We start from the raw sequence: 22,429 nt of genomic DNA on the forward strand, positions 1-22,429 counted from the left end.
GAGTAAAGTTGATCTTAATTTGGTTGGTGAGAGACATATACATGTTCAGGCTTATTTTCTAAGATATAAATGCCCCTGCTTTAGAGAAGGAATCTGTTGTACTTAATTTGGGCTCTTTTCTACCCTGTGGGGAACAGTTTAGTGAAAGGAGAGACTTTCTTTGAAATAAGGTCCTATGTAATCGGTTCTATTTCTATTTTTTTTTTTAATTTTTTATTTATTTATTTGAGAGCGACAGACACAGAGAGAAAGACAGAGGGAGAGAGAGAGAATGGGCGCGCCAGGGCTTCCAGCCTCTGCAAACGAACTCCAGACGCGTGCGCCCCCTTGTGCATCTGGCTAACGTGGGACCTGGGGAACCGAGCCTCGAACCGGGGTCCTTAGGCTACACAGGCAAGCACTTAACCGCTAAGCCATCTCTCCAGCCCTCTATTTCTATTTATCTATTTGAGAGAGAGAGAGAGAGAGAGACAGGTAGAGAATGGGTATGCTAAGGCCTCTAACCACTGCAAATGAATTCCAGACGTATGTGCTACCATGTGCATCTGGCTTATGTGGGTAATGGGGAATCAAACCTGGGTCTTCAGGTTTCACAGGAAAGTGCCTTAACCAGTAAGCCATCTCTCCAGGCCAGGCGTGGTGGAGCACACCTTCAATCCCAGAGCTTGGGAGGCAGAGGTGGGAACATCATGAGTTTGAGGCCACCTTGAGACTACATAGTGAATTCCAGGTCAACCTGGGCTAGAGTGAGACCCTACCTTGGGAAAAAACAAAACAAAAAAAAAAAAAAAACAAAAAAAAAACACCTCTAGGGGATGAAAGGGAGAAGTTTCTGGCCCAACGACATGTCCAACCCTGTTGCTGATATAATGTCTTTTTTCTTTGGCTTTTTTTTTTTAGGCTGACCTGGGACTCACTATGTAGTCTCAGGGTGGCCTTGAACTCACAGCGATCTTTTGCTGGAAAAGTACCTGATGCCCTGTATGGAGAAATATTACAATATATTCTTTAATTTTTTTTTTAGCTATTTATTTATTTGAGAGTGACAGACAGAGAAAGAGGTAGAGAGAGAGAATGGGCACAACAGGGCCTCCAGCCACTGCAAACAAATTCCAGATGCATGTGACCCCTTGAGCATCTTCCTAATGTGGGTCCTGGGGAATCAAGCCTGGAACCGGGGTCCTTAGGCTTCACAGGCAAGCGCTTAACCGCTAAGCCATCTCTCCAGCCCTACAATGTATTCTTTTTAGGTTTTCAAGAATCCAGGATTCATGAACAGTTAGTGGTTTGGAACTCACAAGGGTCTCACTCGAATCGATGTGAGCTCTGAAGTTCAGAATCTGGGCTCAGTTTGTTGGCGCACGCCTTCAATCCCAGCACTTGGGAGGCAGAGGTAGGAGGATCACTGTGAGTTCGAGGCCACCCCGAGACGACATAGTGAATTCCAGGTCAGCCTGGACTAGAGTGAGATCCCTACCTCGAAAGACCAAAATAAATAAATAAATAAATAAAATAAAGCTTGTAACCTGGAAGGCGGATGGTGCTGAAGTCTACCATTGTGGTACTTGTGACCTAGTCACACACCTCATCCTATTTTAGCCCTCCTCCATAGACACCCTCGCTGTTCCCCAGGGCAGGGAGCCGAATCGGTCGGTGTCTATCACTGCGGGAGATGGTGGCTTGCAAATGGAGTTACTGGAGGACCTTGAGACCCTGCGGTTTGAGGATGGGATTCCGGAGGAAGATCGTTTCTGGCTATACTTGCGCGGCCGCACTCGGGGACTGAGGATCGAGGCCTGCGCCCACGCAGTTTTCTTCTGCAAACTCTTACTCAGGCTGAGGTGAGCTAGGCCTCCAAGTTTAGGAGAATAGATGTAAATCTTACTGCTGGGAGCCCAGGTGACTTAAAACTTTTTATATTGGAGGTTAAATTTGGCAGGGGGATTGACTTCCTACCATTTCAACCCACAATCAATTGTTCCTGGTCTGAAAAGACCAGAAAAATTCATAGCAGGATTTCTTGGCTATGGTTACATAGTAAGGCATGGATTTGTGATTACCTTTTAGTGGGTGGTCTGAATAAAGGGTCATTCAATAGGACCACCAGCTTGCCTTCCACAGATGCTAATGACTAGCCATTCCTTGTCTGTTGGCTGCAAGTGGGATCAGTTCTTTCTTTTGGGCTGATCCAATAGTGAACTGTTCCCCTGTAGAAAAACCACCTAGCCCTTGACAGTCCCTATAGCCAAATAACTTGCTTGAAACCAGTGTTGATTTGCAGAGACACTCTCTTGGTCCAGTCCTGGTTTCTGATATCCTTTTCTCTCTTTCTTTCCTTTCTTCTTTCTTTTTTTTATTATTTTTAAAAATTTATTTATTTGAGAGAAAAAGAGAGAGAGAGAGAATGGGCGTGCCAGGGCCTCCACCCCAACTCCAGATGCGTGTGCCTCCATATGTATCAGGTTTACGTGGGTCCTGGGGAATTGAACCAGGGTCCTTTGGCTTTATAGGCAAAATGCTTTAACTGCTAAGCCATCTTCTCCAGCCCTTTCTTCCTTCCTTCCTTCCTTCCTTCCTTCCTTCCTTCCTTCCTTCCTTCCTTCCTTCCTTCCTTCCTTCCTTCCTTCCTTCCTCTCTCTCTTTCTTTTTTTGAGGCAGGGATCCACTGTAGCCCAGGCTGACCTGGAATTCATTATGAAGTCCCAGGCTGGCCTCGCAGTAATCCTCCTAACCTCTGCCTCCTGAGTGCTGGGATTAAAGGTGTGCGCCACCAAGTAGGCCTTTAAATTCTTTTCTTCTTTTTCTTTTTTTCCTTTTTCAGTCCCTTTGTTTTCTAGTTAGATGAGAGAGGGTATTTTTTTCTCATGTAAAATAAAGAGGGACTTGGCCATGTTCCCTGATTTCTGACTTCCTGCCCAACAACCTTGTCTCAATACCACAGTAATAGAATGAAAGACAAAAACCACAAGATGATTTCAATCGACGCAAAAAAAAAAATTGACAAACATCAGTACCCTCAACAAACTAAGAATGGAGACTAACTACTTAAACATAACAGAGGCCATGTATGAAATGAGAAGTCTACACTAACAACACATTCAAAGCTGAAAGTTTTTCTTTTCAAATCAGAAACAAGACCAGGAATCCCTGTTTGACCATGTCCAGCATAGTATTGCAAGTTATAACCACTAGGCCTTGAAAGTAAGAGATACCCAAGATGGAAAGAAAAAAATACATGATATTTTCACAGTGATATAATTTTGTTTACTGTCGGAAGCCAGTTGGCTAGCCTTAATAGTCTTTTGTACTGAGAAGTGATTGAAGTGCAAAAACTCTGTACCAGGAAGGAGTTTTTGATAGAAACTTGTGTGAAGCTCATGGAATTTTTTCCATGGAAAAACTGTTTGTAAGAAGATATAAAAAGGAATGCTGTGAAATAAACCATGTTTCAGTTCTTGCTTCAGTCCTGGACTGGAGTCCTTGCTTTCATTCTTTCTCCTGTTTTTCTTTAATCCTCACTCCCCATCAGGCTCAAACCTTTCAGCCGGCAGGCTCCAGCAGTTTACCTAAAAACCCTAAAGTTGGGGCTAGCAAAATGGCTTAGCAATTAAGGCATTTGCCTGCAAAGCCTAAGGATGCAGGTTCGATTCCCCAGGACCCACATAAGCCAGATGCACAAAGGGGCATACATGTCTGTAGTTCATTTGCAATGGCTAAAGGCCCTGGCACACCCATTCTCTCTCTCTCTATCTGCCCCCTCTCTTTTTCAAATAAATTAATTAATTAAAAAAAAACCCTAAAGTCCTCAAATACCATTCATTTGGGCTGGAGAGATGGTTTAGTGGTTTAAGCACTGCCTGCAAAGCCTAAGGACACAGGTTCAATTCCCCAGTACCTATGTAAAGCCAGATGCACAAAGTGGCATATGCATCTGGTGTTTGTTTGCACTGGCTAGAAGCCCTGATGCACCCATTTTCTCCCTCTCTCTTTTTTTGTTTTTTAGAGGTAAGGTTTCACTCTAGTTCAGGCTGACCAGGAATTCACTGTGTGGTCTCAGGGTGGTCTTGAACTCATGGCGATCCTCCTACCTCTGCCTCCTGAGTGCTGGGATTAAAGGCATGTGCCACCACACCCAGCTCTCTCTATCTGCCTATCTGTACCCCGCCTCAAATAAATAAAATACTGTTTTAAAGTGATTGCATTTCTGTATTGTGAACAACCTAAAAAGGAAGTTGAAACAAGTCCAGCTGGTATGTAGCTCAGTGGTAGGGGCATGCTTAGCATGTTTGAATTCATAGGTCAACATCAGATAGAGGGAGGAGGGGAGACTATCCTATTTATAGTAACATCAAATGGAATTAAATACTTAGTGATAAGTTACACCAAAGAGATGGAAAGCGGAAAGATTTGTACACTGAAAATTGTGATGAGAATAACTGGAAAGACAACTTTTCATGGACAAGAAAGTTAAAATGTTCCCATTACCAAAGTGATCTTCAGATTCAATGCAATTCTAGTGAGATCAGTTACACTTTAAAATAAATACAAAGGTCTGGAGAGATGGCTTAGCAGTTAAGCGCTTGTCTATGAAGCCTAAGGATCTGGTTCGAGGTTTGATTCCCCAGGACCCACACAAGCCAGATGCACAAGGGGGCACACACATCTGGAGTTTATTTGCAGTGGCTGGAGGCCGTGGCTCCCCTAGTCTCTCTATCTGCCCCCATCTCTCCTTCTCTCTCTCTCTCTCTAAATAAATAAATAAATAAATATTTTTAAAAAATTGCCATATGAAAGCCGGGCGTAGTGGCGCATGCCTTTAATCCCAGCACTCGGGAGGCAGAGCTAGGAGGATCGCTGTGAGTTCAAGGCCACCCTGAGACTCCATAGTGAATTCCAGGTCAGCTTGAGCTAGTGTGAGACTGTACCTCGAAAAAACAACAAATAAATAAAAAAGAAAAAAAAACAAAACAAGAAAATGGTTGGTCCATATAACAAAAATATTTTCATTGATAAATATTGAATCTGTTTTGATGCTTGAAGAAGGGAGTTGCTTTACCTTCTGGAAAGTATACTCAGACAGACCCCTTGTTGAGCTGAATAAATGGCATACAGTTGAGAGGCTTTCTCTCTGAAGTATTAAGGTGTCATTCAGGCTTCCACTTGAAAGAAATTAAAGAAAGACCATTGTAAGCCAACGGGAAAAGCCATAGAATGTGCATGTATTTACGTGTGCTTGTCTGTTTCTTCTCCAGAAAACTGTTATATAAGGACAAAAGTTCCAGTTTCAGACCTCTTGCTGCTGGATCCCTTGACTTGGATCCTGAGAGTGATGAGATATTAAAGTTGGGCATCATTGGAAGTGGCCAACTCGGGAAGCAACTGGCTTTTGCCCTGCTGAAACTCGTCCCCCTCCCTCCTGAGAGCCTGCGGATCTCCACCAGGAGGCCAGAGAGCCTGGGTGAGAAGCACTGTGGGTGTGGCTGCGTTGCTTAGGTGTTGGAGCCATTTTGCAAGGGTACTTTCAAGAGGAATGCATGCAGGGTTCTCAGCTTGCTGATCCTACCACAGTGTTTTTCCCCCACATAAGTTTGGCATCTAACCCCCTCCCGGCACTCTTCTCAGGCCAGAAGGAATTATCATTCTGGGTCTGGTACAGGGAAACTTTCCAAACAGTTTAAACCTGGACCATTAGAGTCTGGTGAGTGTTAAACCATTTCAAATACTTGCACTTGGCAATATATTATTTTTGAATGTAATTTAATTTTTTTACTTTAATTTTTATTTACTTGAGAGAGAGAAAGAGGCAGATAAGAAAAAGAGAATGGGCATGCCAGGGCCTTCAGCCCCTGCAAACAAATTCCAGACGCATGTGCCACTATGTGCATCTGGCTTATGTGGGTCCTGGGGAATCAAACTTGGGTCCTTTGGCTTTGTAGGCAAGTGCCTTAACTGCTAAGCCATCTCTCCAGCCCTCATTAAAATTTTCTTCTTAATTTATTTGAGAAAGAGAGAGCGAGATGGCTGTGCCAGGGCCTTCAGCTGCTGTAAACAAAATCCAGATGAGTTTACCCCCCTGTGCACATGTGCGACATGACGTGCTTGTGTCACTGTGTGTCTGGCTTACATGGGACCTGGAGATTGGAACATGAGTTCTTAGATTTTTCAGGCAAGCGCTTTAACCACTAAGCCATGTCTCCAGCCTTTTTTAAAATTCTAGCCCAGGCTGACCTATGTAGTTTCAGGGTGGCCTCAAGCTCATGGTAATCCTCTTACATCTGCTTCCTAAATGCCAGGACTAAAGGTGTGCAGCACTATGCTAAGCCCTGTATTTTTAATTTAAATTTATTATTATTATTATTATTATTATTACCTTTTTGAGGTACAGTCTCACTCTAGCCCAGATTGACCTGGCACTCACTCTGTAGTCTCAGGCTGCCCTCAAACTCACAGGGATCTTCTTATCTCTGTCTCTGAATGCTGGGATTAACAGCATGCACTATTGCGCCCAGCCGGCCACATGGCATCTGAATGTCAAAACAGTGGGTTTTCTTTTCTCCTTCCTTCCTTCCTTCCTTCCTTCCTTCCTTCCTTCCTTCCTTCTTTCCTTCCCTTCTTTCTCTCTTTCTTTCTTTCTTTTTTTTTTTGGTATTTTAAAGTAGGGTCTCATTCTATCCCAGGCTGATCTGGAATTCATTATGCAGTCTCAGGGTGGCCTTGAACTCACAGCAATCCCACTACCTCTGCCTCCTAAATGCTGAGATTAAAGGCGTGTGTCGCCACGCCTGGAAAAACAGGTTTTTTAATGGTTCCTGTTATTACTGTGTGATAGAAATAAGAGCAGTGGTTGCTTCTGGAGAAAAGTACTGAGAAAGGACCTGAAGGAACTCTCTGGGGAGAAGGAAACATTTTCTATTTAGAGGGAAGTATGGGCTACATGGATGCATACATTTGTCAAAACCATTCAAGCTGTATTCTTCAGAGTTGTGTGTGGTATTTTATGTAAATTATGTGTCAGTAAAAATATAACATGAGGGCTGGAGAGATGGCTTAGTGGTTAAGCATCTGCCTGTGAAGCCTAAGGATCCTGGTTCAAGGCTCGATTCCCCAGGACCCACATAAGCCAGATGTACAAGGTGGCACATGCATCTGGAGTTCGTTTGCAGTGGCTGGAGGCCCTGGCAGCCCATTTTCTCTCTCTCTCAAGTAAATTATATATATATAATTTTTCCATTTGCTTTTTCCATTTGACACCTCTTCAGCATAGTCCCTTATCATTCAATGTTCTTCAGAAAAAGCCATTCTGCCTTTCTACTGCCCTTTGGCAGGCCTTGCCAGCACACCCCTGAGCGTCTCTCCCTGCCAGGGCGTGCTTGCCTCACCGCTGTCTGGCCATGCAAATGTTGAGGCGTGTTCCTGGCAAAGCAGTGGCTGTGAGGGTTCCCCCCTTTCTTTATTTAAAATTTTTTTTAAATTATTTATTTGAGAGCAACAGACACAGAGGGAAAGACAGATAGAGGGAGAGAGAGAGAATGGGTGCACCAGGGCTTCCAGCCACTGCAAACAAACTCCAGGCGCGTGCGCCCCCTTGTGCATCTGGCTAACGTGGGTCCTGGGGAACCGAGCCTCAAACCGGGGTCCTTAGGCTTCACAGGCGAGCGCTTAACTGCTAAGCCATCTCTCCAGCCCCTCTTCTACTCTCTCAAACCTTACCCACCAGCTCAAGCTGGTGAGCCCTGTGGGCAAGTCACGTAATGTTCTGAAGCCTCAGTTTGATCATTCTGAGAAGGATCCCAGTCTGCCAGAAGCTCTTTGCCAGGGATTACCCGGAGTAATGTGCACCCAGGACTTCAGCTCAGAATCACTCTTCAGCAAATTGAAGCAGATGGCTTCTTTAGAGATGCGTTGTTCTACCTTCAAATGTTTTGAAGAATTCCAGCATTTGCTCTCACAGTAAGATGAGAATGAATTTTGCCATGCTCTCAAGCTGCCGTAGTACTGGGGTCAGGGCATTGCTGCATAGCTGGCAGCAGGAGTACAGGAGCATCTTCTCACTTGGGTGGCAGTAAAACTTGGGCTGCGTACTCAGATAAAAGGTGACCATCCTGTCCCCGTGGCTGATGGGTAGATCAAATGCCTCCCGTCTTCCTTTATCCCTCCCAGTGGAGCTCCGGAAACAAGGCGTCCAGTGCTTTTACCAGAACTCTTCCCTGGTGAGCTGGGCCAACGTCCTCTTCCTCTGCTGCTTGCCAGCCCAGCTGCCGAATATCTGCTTAGACATCCAATCCAGCCTGGAGAAGACCTGCACCGTGTACAGCTTTGTGTCTGCCATCCCGCTCCCGAGGTAGCCGGTCCCGGTGAGAGCAGAACGGGCGGAGCTGCTCCTATGTCTGATGTCCGTTTCCCACCTCCACCACGGCTCCACTACTTGGAGTTGGTCATTCCTAGCGACAAAGAGGGGGCAGCTAGCTCTGCAGAAGAGCCAGCCAACCTTTCTGTCTCTCCCAGTTCCCCACAAACAACACTTGTAGGTGTGATGGTGTCTTTGTTTGCTTCTCCCTGTGCAGCGATGAGAAACCCCCAGATGACGACAGGAAAAGTTACTGAAAATATGTGTATTGTTTAACTCCGTGTCCAGCCCAGTGCCTGGCACGCGTTAACAGTCAGTTTGTGTCAGGTGGATAGATGAACAGTACAACTCGGGAGTGTGCCCAGCGCAGGCCTGCTTCTGCCCGAGCAGCGCCACGCACAGGGTCTGTGACTTGGTGTGGACGTAAATGAGGTGGCTCGTGCGGCCACCTACCGGTCTTGGCACTGCACTCCTTGTCTTGGTGGCTTCCAGGTTGAAACTACTACTGAACCACACCAACATCTTGAAGGCCCAGTACCATTTCGGTGAGGATCTTGACAACATCTGGGGGGTCGATAAGGATATCACAGCTGCTCTTCAGGATCCTGTGATTGTTCAGGCCACCTGCCCTTACAGTTCTGCTGGTAATGTCACCTACTTTTGGCATTCTTTTGTTATTTTGTTAATTTTGAAAGAAAGAGAGAGAGTGACAGATAGGTAGACAATGGGCGTGCCAGGGCCTCCAGCCACTGCAAACAAACTCCAGATGCGTGTGCCACCTTGTGCATCTGGCTTTCCGTGGGTAACTGAATATGGGTCCTTTGGCTTTGCAGGCAAGTGCCTTAACCACTAAGCCATCCCTCTAGCCCCTGGCGTTCTTTTGAAACTTACCTTCCCTGTGACTAGTTACTATTTTATTAAATCTTAATCTCTCTCTGTGTGTGTGTATGTGTGTGTTGGGAATGCACAAGGCAGATAACATTCTTAGCCATTTTGGTTTGGGATGTGTTTGTTGGTAAAGAGCAGCCTTTAATAGGCAGGACTGAAAAGACCAATTTTTTTTCTGACCTTTAAATTTGAACTGGAAACAATCTGAGGAAATGACTTATTCAAACAAGAGAATGGACTATCATGGAGGCACATGTCTGCAACCCCAGCCCCTGGGCGGCAGAGTTAAAGGCTAGCTTTGTCTACATAGTGAGTTTGAGGCTAGCCTAGGCTACATGAAATTCTATCTTTAAAAAAAAAAAACCTGTTGGGCACCTTTAATCCCAGCACTTGGGAGACAGAGGTAGGAGGATCACCGTGAGTTCGAGGCCACCCTGAGACTAATTCCAGGTCAGCTTGAGCAAGATTGAGACCCTATCTTAAAAAACAAACAAACAAAAAACCAAACCACCACAAAAACAAAAACAACTGTAGAAAAATGTAAAAGTCAGTGATGTCTGGGACTCTCATGGATTTTCTCTGTTTTGGTCTTGCCACTGCAAATGTTGTTTTCTTATTTTTATTTATTTATTTATTTTTGCTTTTCGAGGTGGGGGTTCTCACTCTAGCTCAGGCTGACCTGGAATTCACTATGTACTTTCAGGGTGGCCTCGAACTCATAGTGAGCCTCCTACCTCTGCCTCCCTAGTGCTGGGATTAAAGGCGTGCGCCACCATGCCCGGCTCTAGCATCATTTTTCTTGGGACAAGGTCTCTCCCTTAATCCAGATCTCACCCGGAAAGCTCTTACTTAATTGTCCTCCTCTGGAGTGACCAACACATGGTGTTTTATCAGGGTAAACGAGGTTCTAGGCCAGGGAGGGAGGAGGGCTCACTCAATTAGAGGTCCAAGGTGACGAGCTGTCTCAAAGACCAGGTGCCCTGCCAGTCAGTGCTGGGGTTTCTGGCTTCCTCGCAGCTCTTGCTGGTGGTTCTGACTGTTACGTCCCTTCCCGCTGGTGTGTAGGGGGAATAGTCCTCAACATCAAGTGGCTGGAGGGAGTGTTTTACGCACTCATCAACATCTGCACGGCCAGGAACATGTTCCACTCAGAAGTGCTGCAGCTTTTCAACAAGCTATTTCTGTCTGCGCATTTGGAAAGCTGTGAGAAAGATAAAGCATCTTGCCCCAAATTTCAGTTATCAGATTTTTTGAACAAAACCTACGTCATGAACATGTTTCGAAGGAGGTAAGATGTCAGACAGCTGGCCACTCTAACTTCTTTCCTATTCCTGTCTTAGCGGAGGCTTTTTTTCTCTTTGTCCTTCATATTCTTCCATAACCCTTGGTCTGCTGAGACAGCGTCTCTATACAGACCAGGCTGATCTCAAATCTGTGATCCTTCTGCCTCAGCCTCAGGGCTGGATGACAGGCACTGGCCACCATGCTTGGCCTATGTTCTCCTTTAAAATGTACCAAAATATGCATTTTTGTATAAAATTCAGCCAGTGAGAATAGAAAAGACACCTTTGCTTCCCTCATTTCATTCATCTCTAACACCTTTTATGTTTTTGCCATTTTATCTAGGCGTTTACAGATATATTTATGTTTTCATCATAAGGTGCATATGTATCTACTTTTAGTATTAGAAACATGGGAAGCATATATACTGCTTCACTTTCTTGGTTTTGTTTTGTCTTTTTTTTTTGAGGTAGGGTCTTACTCTAGCTCAGGCTGACTTGGAATTCACTATGTAGTCTCAGGGTGACTGCGAACTCTCTGTGATCCTCCTACATCTGCCTCCCGAGTGCTGGGATTAAAAGCGTGCGCCACCATGCCCAGCCTTGTTTTGTCTTTTTAAAAATTTTTTTACTTGACAGAGAAAGGGTGGGGGGAGAGAGAGAGAAAGAAAGAAAGAAAGAAAGAAAGAAAGAAAGAAAGAAAGAAAGAAAGAAAAAGAAAGAGAATGGGCATACCAGGGCCTTCAGCCACTGCAGACGAACCCCAGATGTGTGTGTCCCCTGTGCATCTGGCTAACGTGGGTCCTGGGGAACTGAACCTGGGTCCTTTTGCTTCGCAGGCAAATACCTTAACTGCTAAGCCATCCCTCTAGCCCTGTTTTTTTTTTCTTTTTTCTTTACATGCCAGGACCTCCTACCACTGCAAATGAACTCCAGATGCATGTATTGGCTTTATGTGGGTACTGAGAAATTAAACTGGATCCTTAGACTTTGCAGGCAAGCACTTAAACCACTGAGCCATCTCTCTAGCCCTGTATATTTTTGGTCTTCTCTCCCCCCTCCGCCCAAGGTCGGGCTTCACTCTAACTCAGGCTGACCTGGAATTCACTCTGTAGTCTCAGAGTGGCCTCGAACTCATGGTGATCCTCCTACCTCCCAAGTGTTGGGATTAAAGGCGTGCACCACCATGCCCAGCTTGTTTTTGGTCTTTTGAGGTATGGTCTCACTCTAGCTCAGGCTGGCCTGGCACTCACTGAGATTCTCCTATCTCTGCCTCCCAAGTGCTGGGATTAAAGGAGTATACCACCACACTGGCTTTCTGTTTTTGTTTTTGTTTTTTGTTTTTTTTTAAATATTTATTTACAAGGAGAGAGATGAAGAGAGACTGGGCATACCAGGGCTACCTGCCACTGCAAAAGAACTCCAGACACATGTGCAACTTTGTTCATCTGGTTTTATGTAACTACTGGAGAATCAAACCCAGGCCATCAGACTTTGCAAGCAAGTACCTTAAACACTGAGAAATCTCTCCAGCCTGTTTTTTTTTTTTTTTTTTCTTTTTTAAAAAAGGGTCTTGGTCTAGACCAGGCTGACCTGCAATTAGTCTCATGCTGGCCTTGAACTCATAGCGATCCTCCTACCTTGGCCTCCTGAGTGCTGGGATTAAAGGTGTGTGGTCACCATGCCTAGCTGGCTTTTTTTTTTTTTTTTTTTTTTTTTTTGAGGCAGGGTCTCCCTGGCTGACCTGACACTCCGCTATAGTCCAGGCTGGTCTCCAACTCATAAGGATTCTCTTAACTCAGCATCTCCAGTGCTGGAGTCACAGTGTGGGACAACATGCCCGGACTGCTTTTCATTTTTTTTTTTTTTCTTTGACATAGGGTCTCACTGTAGCCCAGGCTGACCTGGAATTCACTATGTATTCTCAGGCTAGCCTTGAACTCACAGCGTTCCTCCTACCTCTGCCTCCCGAGTGCGGGGATCAAAGGTGTGTGCCACCACGCCCGGCCTGCTTTTCACTTTCCGAATGCAGATGCCATTCTATGTCTGTTCAAGCACGTCTCCTTCACGTAGGAGCAGCAGCTGTATAGTTAAGTACATGTGTTGTATTAATGTAGTCACTCTGTTTTCCTATGACAGGCACAGTTCCTTCCCTCAACCCCAAACTTTGTACAATGGGGTGCTTTGAATATTTTTGCAATTAATTTGAACAGCTGTATCAATATCACTGTTGTATAAGCCTATGAATGAATACTGAGTTAGAAGATACGTATATACTTTCGGTTTGATAACTATCAAGTCGATTATCAGAACATATCCACTGACACCATATGGTAGGACCATTTCTCTCTCTTGCTTGATAACTATAAAGTCATTCTTTCTGATCTGTCATAAGGCACTGTGTAAATATTGTTGCTCTGGTCACAGGACTCACAGGACCCTTTGAGCCCCTTTCCTCCCGTCCTCCTTGAAGGGCTTCCACCTCTCTTCTTCTATGATCACTGATGTTCTCTTTTGCTTCTGTCTCTCTGCCTTCTCCTTTGTTAGCTTTTCCTCTGTCCTAACCTCAAGTCTGTGGGGTTTTTTTTGTTGTTGTTGTTGTTGCTTTTTTTTGGTTTTTCGAGGTAGAATCTCACTCTAGCTCAGGCTGACCTGGAATTCACTATGTAGTCTCTTGAACTCTCAGCAATCTTCTTACCTGTACCTCCCAAGTGCTGGGATTAAAGCGTGCGCCACCATGCCCAGCCCCAAATCTGGGGGTTTTGTAAGAATCTATCATAGGCCTTCTTTTCTTTTCATCCTATACTTATTCCTGGGCAAATTTTTCTATTTGGGAAACTCATATTTACTCTGACAGCACAGAACACTATGTCAGTGCTGTGTATACATAAAGCACATACCATCTTTTCTGAAACTTGATGTGACCAATAGTCATGTCTGCTCCTGCAGTGTTTTTAAAAAATACTTTATTTATGAGAGGGAAGGAGGGGGGGGGGAGAGAGAGAGAGAGAGAGAGAGAGAGAGAGAGAGAGAGAGAATGGGAGAGCCAGTGCCTCTAGCCACTGCAAATGAACTTCAGATGCATGTGCCACCTTGTTCATCTGGTGTTATGTGGGTACTGAGGAATCGAACCTGGGTCCTTTGGCTTTACAGGCAAGTGCCTTAACCACTAAGCCATTTCTCCAGCCTTCCCTCAGTGGTCTTAATTACTGCTGCTTCACCAAGCTATTCAAAGCAGAAGCTCGAGGGAGATCCTGGATTCTCCCTGCTCTGTGTTTATATATTCATTAGTCACTAGTGGACAGCTTGTCATCTGGTCCTGTGATGCACTTTCAGTTTGAGGATGCCTCTCACTTCTCTGTTACTTTGTTTTCTAGATCACTCTTCTTTTGGTTATAGTTTATGTTTTTAAAATTTTTTCATGTATTGGTGTACATGCATATATACATACACATGTGCACCAGAGTCCCGCGTTACCACAAATGAATGCCAAACACATGTATCACATTTTGCATCTGTCTTTACGTGGACTCTGGGAAGTGAACCCAGGCCTATAGGCTTTGCAAGTAAGCACCTTTTAACCACTGAGCATCTCACCAGACCTTTATATAGTTTCTTTTTAATTTTTTTTTTTTTTTTTTTTGGTTTTTCGAGGTAGGGTCTCACTCTGGTCCAGGCTGACCTGGAATTAACTCTGTCATCTCAGTCTTTTTAAATTTTGGTAGAACATGTTCTACAATAACTTCCTAAGAAACAGGTATATTAAAAGTTTTTGTTTTTTTTTTTCCCTAGATAGGGTCTCACTCTAGTCCAGGCTGACCTGAAATTCTCTATGTAGTCTCAAGAGTGGCCTTGAACTCACGGCAATCCTCCTACCTCTGCCTTCTGAGTGCTGGGATTAAAGGCATGCACCACCACGCCCAGTTTAGAAGTTAATTTTTAGCTATTCATTGCATTTACCTAATATTTTATTAAGAACATAGACAAGTATAGGATTCTAGACTGGAAATAATTTGCCTGTAGCATCCTAAGCTCATTGTCTCCAGCTTCAAGCTTTGCTGTTGGGAGTTCAGTGCCATTCTAACTCTCCTGTTGTTTTGAGACAGGGTCTCATGTAGCTCATATGTAGTCCAGGGCTGGCCTTGGACATGCTAAATAGCTGAGATTGACCTTGACTTTCTAATCCTCTTGCCTCTAGCTTCTAGGTGCTGGGCCATTCTTACTGTTACAGCCTTTGTCTGAAATCTGTCTCTTTACTCTGAAGTGTATAGGATCTTTGACTCCCAGAATCCTGAAATACAATGCTGCACCATAATGCACATCTAATTTAATTTTCTGCTGGGATTTTGATGGACCTTAACTTAAAATGTATTGTACAAACAGAAAACATGTAGACTACACAGTGATATTAGGAGATGAGAGAATTGTGGTGTATGCTTTTAACCCCCCACTTGGGAGGCAGAGATAGGAGAATCTCTGGGAGTTTGAGGCCAGCCTGGGTCGACAGAGTGACTTGAGTTCCAGGTCAGCCTGGACTAGAGTGAGACCCTACCTCAAAAAAAATATTTTTAATATGAAATATAACACATACAGAAAGGTGATATTCCATAAATGCATGAAGTTTTACACATTATTGTAAAGCAAAGGCCCATGTCACTGCTATCCCCCAAAAGGTAGCATAATCAGCATGACTTTTTGATCTGAGTTCTCTAGTTTTTTCCAATCATGTCTTGTAGTTTTCTGTCTTCCCTAGTTTGCTCTACTTTCCATTTTTGGTATTTTATTATCCAGATGTTGGACTTCATGAATGGACTCTCCGATGTCATGTGTTTTAGTTTTAACGTCTTTTCTTCTCTGCTCTCCGAGTGCACTCTTTAACTCTCCTGTTTTGGCTAGCATACTTTGGTAGCATGCTGCTGTCATATTTTGAACTTCAAAGCTTTTGTGTCTCAGAATGTTCCTTATTTATGTAGCTTTTTGCTGTTATTGTATAATATCCTTTTGAGAATATAAACAATTAAGGTATTTTTTCTTCTGTATGTTTCTTTCAAGTTGCTTTTTTTTCTCAATTTTTATTAACATTTTCCATGATTATAAAAAGTATCCCATGGTAATACCCTCCCCCCCCACTTTCCCCTTTGAAATTCCATTCTCCATCATCTCCCCTCCCCATCTCAATCACTCTCTCTTTTATTTTGATGTCATGGTCTTTTCCTCCTCTTATGACCGTCTTGTGTAGGTAGTGTCAGGCACTATGAGGTCATGGATATCCAGGCCATTTTGTGTCTGGAGGGAGCACGTTGTAAGGAGTCCTACCTTCCGTTGGCTCTTAATTCTTTTCGCCACCTCTTCTGCATTAGACCCTGAGCCTTGGAAGGTGTGATCGAGATGTTACTCAGTATTCCAGTCACTTCTTTCCAGCACTATGATACCTTCTGAATCATCCCAAAGTCACTGCCATCTGAAAAGAGAAGATTCTCTACCCAAAGTGAGAGTAGCATTAATATAAGGGTATAAATATTAAGAGAAGTGCTTACTGGGTAGTTTGATAAGCATACTATATATATTTTTCCAGACATCAGCAGATGCTACACCCCTAGGGCTCATGACTACCCCTGTTTTAAGTGTTCAGTATCAGGGATGTATTCCCCCCCATGGAGCGGGCCTCCAGTCCAATTGGAGGGCAGTTGGTTTCCACCATGACAGACATGCCACTATTGCACCCATTGGCTCATTTGGCCTGGCTGGCCAATTATAAGGCTTGCAGTGTCCACTGTTGAGTATCTTCACTGGTGGTATCTCTTTCTCCCATTATCAAGTTGCTTTTTTAGTTTTTGCTTTGATTGCTGTCATTCATGTTAGAGGCTTTCTTCAAATATCTGGTAACCTTGACAGTTTGCTCTTAAGATCCTGGTTACTAAAACGCTGATTAGGAACTGTATTTGCTGCTTTGGTCTTTATTCAGAACCCATTTGGTCAATCCTTTCCTTGGGAAACCCTGAATATGGTATTTGTTTTTTCTCTTTGATGGGACATTTTTGCTGGCTGCCTTATCTTTTTTTTTTTTTTTTTTTTTTTTTTTTTTTTTTTTTTTGAGGCAGGGTCTTACTCTGGTCCAGGCTGACCTGGAATTAACTATGTAGTCTCAGGGTGGCCTTGAATGCTTGGCAATCCTCCTACCTCTGCCTCCCAAGTGCTGGGATTAAAGGAGTGTGCCACCAAGCCCACTGCTGCCTTATCTAGAAGTGATAAGCCTTACCTTCCTGCAATTCAAGTTGAAGAAACAAGCTCTTTGTGTGTGTAAAATTTTATTTTACCTTCACTTACTGCTCTTTTAGTGTTCTTCCTCTATGTACACCCAAGTTTCTGACCCTTATCTTTTTCTTCCTAAAGAACTTTGAAATTCTTTGCATGACGGGTGGTTTATGATGTCCCAACTTTACAGGGATAATTTGGCAGGATTCAGAATTCTAGGTTGATGGTTTAACTATTTTATTCTGTTTATTTTTAATATTTTATTTATTTATTTGACAGAGAAAGAAAGGGGGGGAGAATGGGCGTGCCAGGCCTTCCAGCCACTGCAAACAAATTCCAGATGTGTGCGCCCGCTTGTGCATCTGGCTAACGTGGATCCTGGGGAATCCGTGGGTCCTGGGGAATCCTTTCCAGGCAAATGCCTTACTGCTAAGCCATCCCTCCAAGCCTTGTTCTCTTCTTTTTGTTCCCATGGCTTCTGAGAAGTCCGTTACCACCGTTCCTCCGTAGGTATTGCTTTATTTTTATTTGCTCTGGCTTCTTTCAGGATTTTATCTTTAGTTTTGATTCCCTTCAGAAAATATGTCTACACAAACTTTTGTTATAATCTTTACTGTTGCCATGAATGCTGCTCAGTGTTTTCAGCCTGCTGCCCGGACCTGTGGTTTGGTACCTGACATTAATATGGGGAATTCTCAGTCATTATTTCACATATTCCATTCTCTTCTCTTGTCTCCTAATACCCCTGTGTGTACTCTACATGTTTTCTGTTTGTCCAGTAGTCCTTACACAACCTGTTCTGTATCTTTTTCTGTCTTGGATGTTTTGTTTTTATCCTTTTCATGTTTGGATATTTCTGCTGTAATATCTTCAAATTCAGAGATCACTTCCTAAGTTTAACACCGCAGTCAGATGTATTTTACAGACATAAAAAAGCAACAGTAGGCCAGGTATTGGTGGTGCATGCCTTTAATCCCAGCACTTGGGAGGCTGAGGTAGGAGGATTGTTATAAATTCAAGGTCACCCTGAGACTACATAGAGAATTCCAGTTCATCCAGGGCTATAGTAAGACCCCACCTCAAAAAAACAAAACAAAACAAAACAACAACAACAACAAAAGCAACAGTAGGACTGGGCATCGTGGTGGTACATGACTTTGATCTCAGCACGTGGGAGGCCAAGGGAGGAGGATCACTGTTTGAGGTCAGCCTGGAACTAGAGTGAGTTCCAGTCTGGTCAGTCTGGGCTAGAGTATGACCATAACTTGCAAAACCAAATAAGAGCTGGGCATGGTGGCTCATGCCTTTAATCCCAGCACCTGGGAGGCAGAGGTGGGAGGATTGCCATGAGTTCAAGGCCACCCTGAGACTACAGAGTGAATTCCAGGTGAGACCCTACCTCAAAAAACAAACAAAAAAATCAAAACAACAACAAAAAGCAACCAAGTAAAAAAAATAATTAAAAAACCAGGGGGAGGCTGGGCGTGGTGGTGCATGCCTTTAATCCTAGCACTCAGGAGGCATTGGTAGGAGGATCGCCGTGAGTTCGAGGTCACCCTGAGACTACATAGTGAATTCCAGGTTAGCCTGGGCTAGAGTGAGACCCTATTTTGAAAAACCAAAAACCAAACAAACAAAAACACCACATACACACACACACACACACAGACAGACAGACACATACACACACACACACACACACACACACACACACACACGTGAGGGAGGCTTGGGAGATGGCTCAATGGTTAAGGTGCTTTGACTGAAAAGTCTAATGAACTGGGTTCAATTCCCCAGTACCCACATAAAGCCAGATGCACAAAGTGGTGGTGCATGGATGTGGAGTTCATTTACAGCAGTTGGAGGCCCTGGTGTGCCCAGTCTCTGTCTCTCATCTCTCTCTGCTTGCAAACAAATATTTACAAAAGTAACAATGTATTTTTTTCACCCTAGGCCTTTCCCCTGGTTTGATCTGATTACTGTACAACTCAAGGAAACTCCTTTTAGCCAGCGTCTTTCAGCCAGTATAGTTCTCCAAGACCACCTTACCCGTCTGTACTATGATTCATTTGCCAACCCCCCAATCAAAGACCAGCCAGTGGCTTCCATGGGCTCTCGAGCCCAACAAGAAACCTCAGGAATTGGGATTGACAGGCGAGTCACGTAAAATACTGTGCTTAAAAAGTGTATTGCTAGCTCTTTGAAATTTACAATAAAGCAAGAGGGCCTATACATCATTTGACTTGGGCATTTCTGGCTTTAAAAATAACCAAGTAAGCCAGGCGTGGTGGCACACGCCTTTAATTCTAGCACTTGGGAGGCAGAGGTAGGAAGATCACCATGAGTTTGAGGCCACCCTGAGATTACATAGTAAATTCCAGGTCAGCCTCAGCTAGAGTGAGACCCTACCTCAAAAACAACAACAATAACAAAATAATCAAATAATACTACACAACTGCTGGACTTGGTGGGGCAAGTCTTTAATCCCAGTACTTGGGAGGTTGAGGTAGGAGGATGACCGTGAGTTCGAGGCCACCCTGAAATTACATAATGAATTCCAGGTCAACCTGAGCTAGAGTGAGACCCTACCTCAAAAACAAAAACAAAAACAACATGCCTGGTACCGAAAACCTTGTCAAAAGCCTATTGCAGGGGAGGTCATGAGCCCTAGGGGAGTCTGGCTAAATGCATATGTTATACTCACCAAACTGCCCTGTAAGCACATTTGTTAATGTTCATACCCATATATTAATGCTACTCTCACCTTTGATTAGAGAAGCTTCTCTTTTCAGATGGTGGTGACTGCTGGGAAGGCACCATAGTGCTGAGAAGTGACAGTGAAGTATTCAGGACTGAGACATCTCTATCACACCTTCAGGCTCAGGGTCCATTGTGGAAGGGGTGGTAGAAAAATTTTAAGAGCCAAAAGAAGGGTAGGACTGCTTTATAACACAATCTTCCAGATACAAAATGGCCTAGATAAGCCAGGCATGGTGGCTCATGCTTTTAATCCCAGCACTTGGGAGGCAGAGGTAGGAGGATCACTGAGAGTTTGAGGCCACCCTGAGACTCTATAGTGAATCCCAGGTCAGATGAACTCCAGACGTGTGCGCCCCCTTGTGCAACTGGCTAATGTGGGGCCTGGGGAATGGAACCTGGGTCCTTTGACTTTGCAGGCAAACGCCTTAAATGCTAAGCCATCCCTCTAGCCCTAACTTCATTTTCTTGAGACAAGGTCTCTCACTAAATCCAGATCTCACCCAGAAAGCTCCAGGGACTTTCATCTTCACTTCTCTATGGCTGGGATTATAGGCATTTGACACCATCCCCAATTTTGTTTTTTATTTAAAAATATTTTTTTGTTCATTTTTTATTTATTTATTTGAGAGCGACAGACACAGAGAGAAAGAAAGAGGGAGAAGGAGAGAATGGGCACGCCAGGGCTTCCAGCCACTGCAAATAAACTCCAGACACGTGCGCCCCCTGTGCATCTGGCTAACGTGGGACCTGGGGAACCGAGCCTTGAACCAGGGTCCTTAGGTTTCACAGGCAAGCGCTTAACCGCTAAGCCATCTCTCCAGACCCCAATTTTGTTTTTTAAATAAACAAATATGTAAAGCATTTCTGGTTTTATTTTTAAATTTTTATTGATTTATTTTATCTGAGAGAGAAAGAGAGAGAGAGGGAGGCAGATAATGGGTGCATCAGGGCCTTTAGCCACTGCAAATTCCAGACTCATGTGGCACCTTGTGCATCTGGGCTATGTGGGTCCTGGAGAATAGAACCTGGGTCCTTTGGCTTTGCAGACAAGCACTTTAAATACTAAGCCATCTCTCCAGCCCTAAATATTTTATTTATTTGAGGGAGGGAGGGAGGAAGGGGGAGAGAGAGAGAGAGACAGAGAGAGAGAATGGGCATGCTAGGGCTTCCAGCCATTGCAAATAAACTCTAGATGCATGTGCCCCCTTGTGTATCTGGCTTATGTGGGTATTGAGGAATTGGACGTTGGTCCTTAGGCTTTGTAGGCAAATGACTTAACTGTTAAGCCATCTCTATAGTCCCCTGGCTTTTTTTTGTACATGGGAGTTGGGACTCCAGATTCTCATGCATGGCAAGCACTTGATCCATTTTTTCTTTTTTGGTTTGTTTTTGTTTTTCCAGATAGGGTCTTACTCTAGCCAGGCTCTCCTGGAATGCACGATGTAGTCTCAGAATGGCCTCGAACTCACGTTGATCTTCCTACCGCTGCCTCCTGAGTGCTGGGATTAATGGTGTTTTGCCATCATGCTAGGCTTTGACCTAATCTTAATTGAATTATTATGACTCATTTCATGTTTATTTTAGTTACATTATTCTAGTGTTATCTTAAAAATTTCCCTAAAGCCATTTTAAAAAATGAGCTTTTGGGGCTGGAGAAATGGCTTAGTGGTTAAGCGCTTGCCTGTGAAGCCTAAGGACCCTGGTTTGAGGCTCAATTCCCCAAGACCTACATAAGCCAGAGGCACAAGGGGGCGCACACATCTGGAGTTTATTTGCAGTGGCTGGAGGCCCTGGCATGCCCATTCTCTCTCTCTCTGCCTCTTTCTCTGTCTGTAATCCTAGTGCTTGGGAGACTCAGGCAGGAGTGTCCCAAGTTCCAGGCCAGCCAGGGCTAAAAGGCAAGACTCAAAGTACACAGACAGACAAAAAGTACAAAACCTGGCATTTATGTTAAATAGCTAAAAAGTATTTTGCCAAATATCCATCTTATTTCTGTAGTGTAAATTTGTTTCCTGCTCTGCAATTTTTTTGTTGTTGTTTTTGGTCAATTCATAGAGGTGAAAACAATAGCAATGACCCCCATCAAGGAAAGAAGTCCAGCTTTGTCATTGAATAGAACCACTGTTTTCCAAATGCTAAAGTGCTGTTGAGCAAGAACATTCACTAAACATGGAAATCACCAAGGTCTTAGATTAATCATTTACATTTTTCTATTTTGCATACCCATGCCAAACAAATTCAGTGGTATGGTGCTAGAATTTTTTTTTTTTGGTTTTCGAGGTAGGGTCTCACTCTAGCCCAGGCTGACTTGGAATTCACTACGTAGTCTCAGGGTGGCCTTGAACTCACGGCAATCCCCCTACCTTCAGCACTCATAAGGCAGAGGGAGGAGGATTGCTGTGAGTTCGAGGACACCCTGAGACTACTTATAATGCCAGGCTTGGTACTGTGCACCTTTCATCTCAGTGCTGGGGAGGAAGAGATGGGGAATCCCTGAGCCTTACTGTCTAGCTGGTCTAGTTGGATCAGTGAGCTCTAGGTTCAGAGAGAAAGAGAGAGAGAGAGAGAGAGAAAAAGAAAGAGGGACTGTCTCAAAGACTAGGCGGAGAGTAACCCCAACCTCTGGCTTCCACCCACAGGCACACATGGGTGCATGTGTGCCTGCACACATCCATGTATACATACAAACACACACACAAGAGCACACATACACACGTAAAAGAACGTGCACCCAGGAGACAAAGAATAGCTAAATCTAAAAAATTGGAGGGGCCGGGTGTGGTGGTGCACCCCTTTAATCCCAGTACTCAGGAGACATATTTGGAGGATTGCTGTGAGCTTGAGGTCACCCTGAGACTATACACTGAATTCCAGATCAGCCTGGACTACAGCGAGACAC

General features: G+C 44.1%; 1 protein-coding gene across 1 annotated transcript; it reads left to right on the forward strand.

Annotated features, from left to right (window-relative positions):
* Positions 1-1,686: 1,686 nt before the first annotated feature.
* Noxred1 (NADP dependent oxidoreductase domain containing 1) lies at positions 1,687-21,835 on the forward strand (the record flags this gene model as incomplete). Its single annotated transcript, XM_004649381.2, has 7 exons — positions 1,687-1,841; positions 5,253-5,458; positions 8,161-8,341; positions 8,840-8,991; positions 10,301-10,523; positions 18,724-18,841; positions 21,815-21,835. Coding segments are annotated over exons 1-7 (1,056 nt in total), but the record flags the coding sequence as incomplete, so codon positions are not given.
* Positions 21,836-22,429: the final 594 nt, after the last annotated feature.

The sequence above is a fragment of the Jaculus jaculus genome, chromosome 7 (assembly GCF_020740685.1).
Source record: "Jaculus jaculus isolate mJacJac1 chromosome 7, mJacJac1.mat.Y.cur, whole genome shotgun sequence".
In the NCBI taxonomy this organism is placed as follows: Eukaryota; Metazoa; Chordata; class Mammalia; order Rodentia; family Dipodidae; genus Jaculus; species Jaculus jaculus.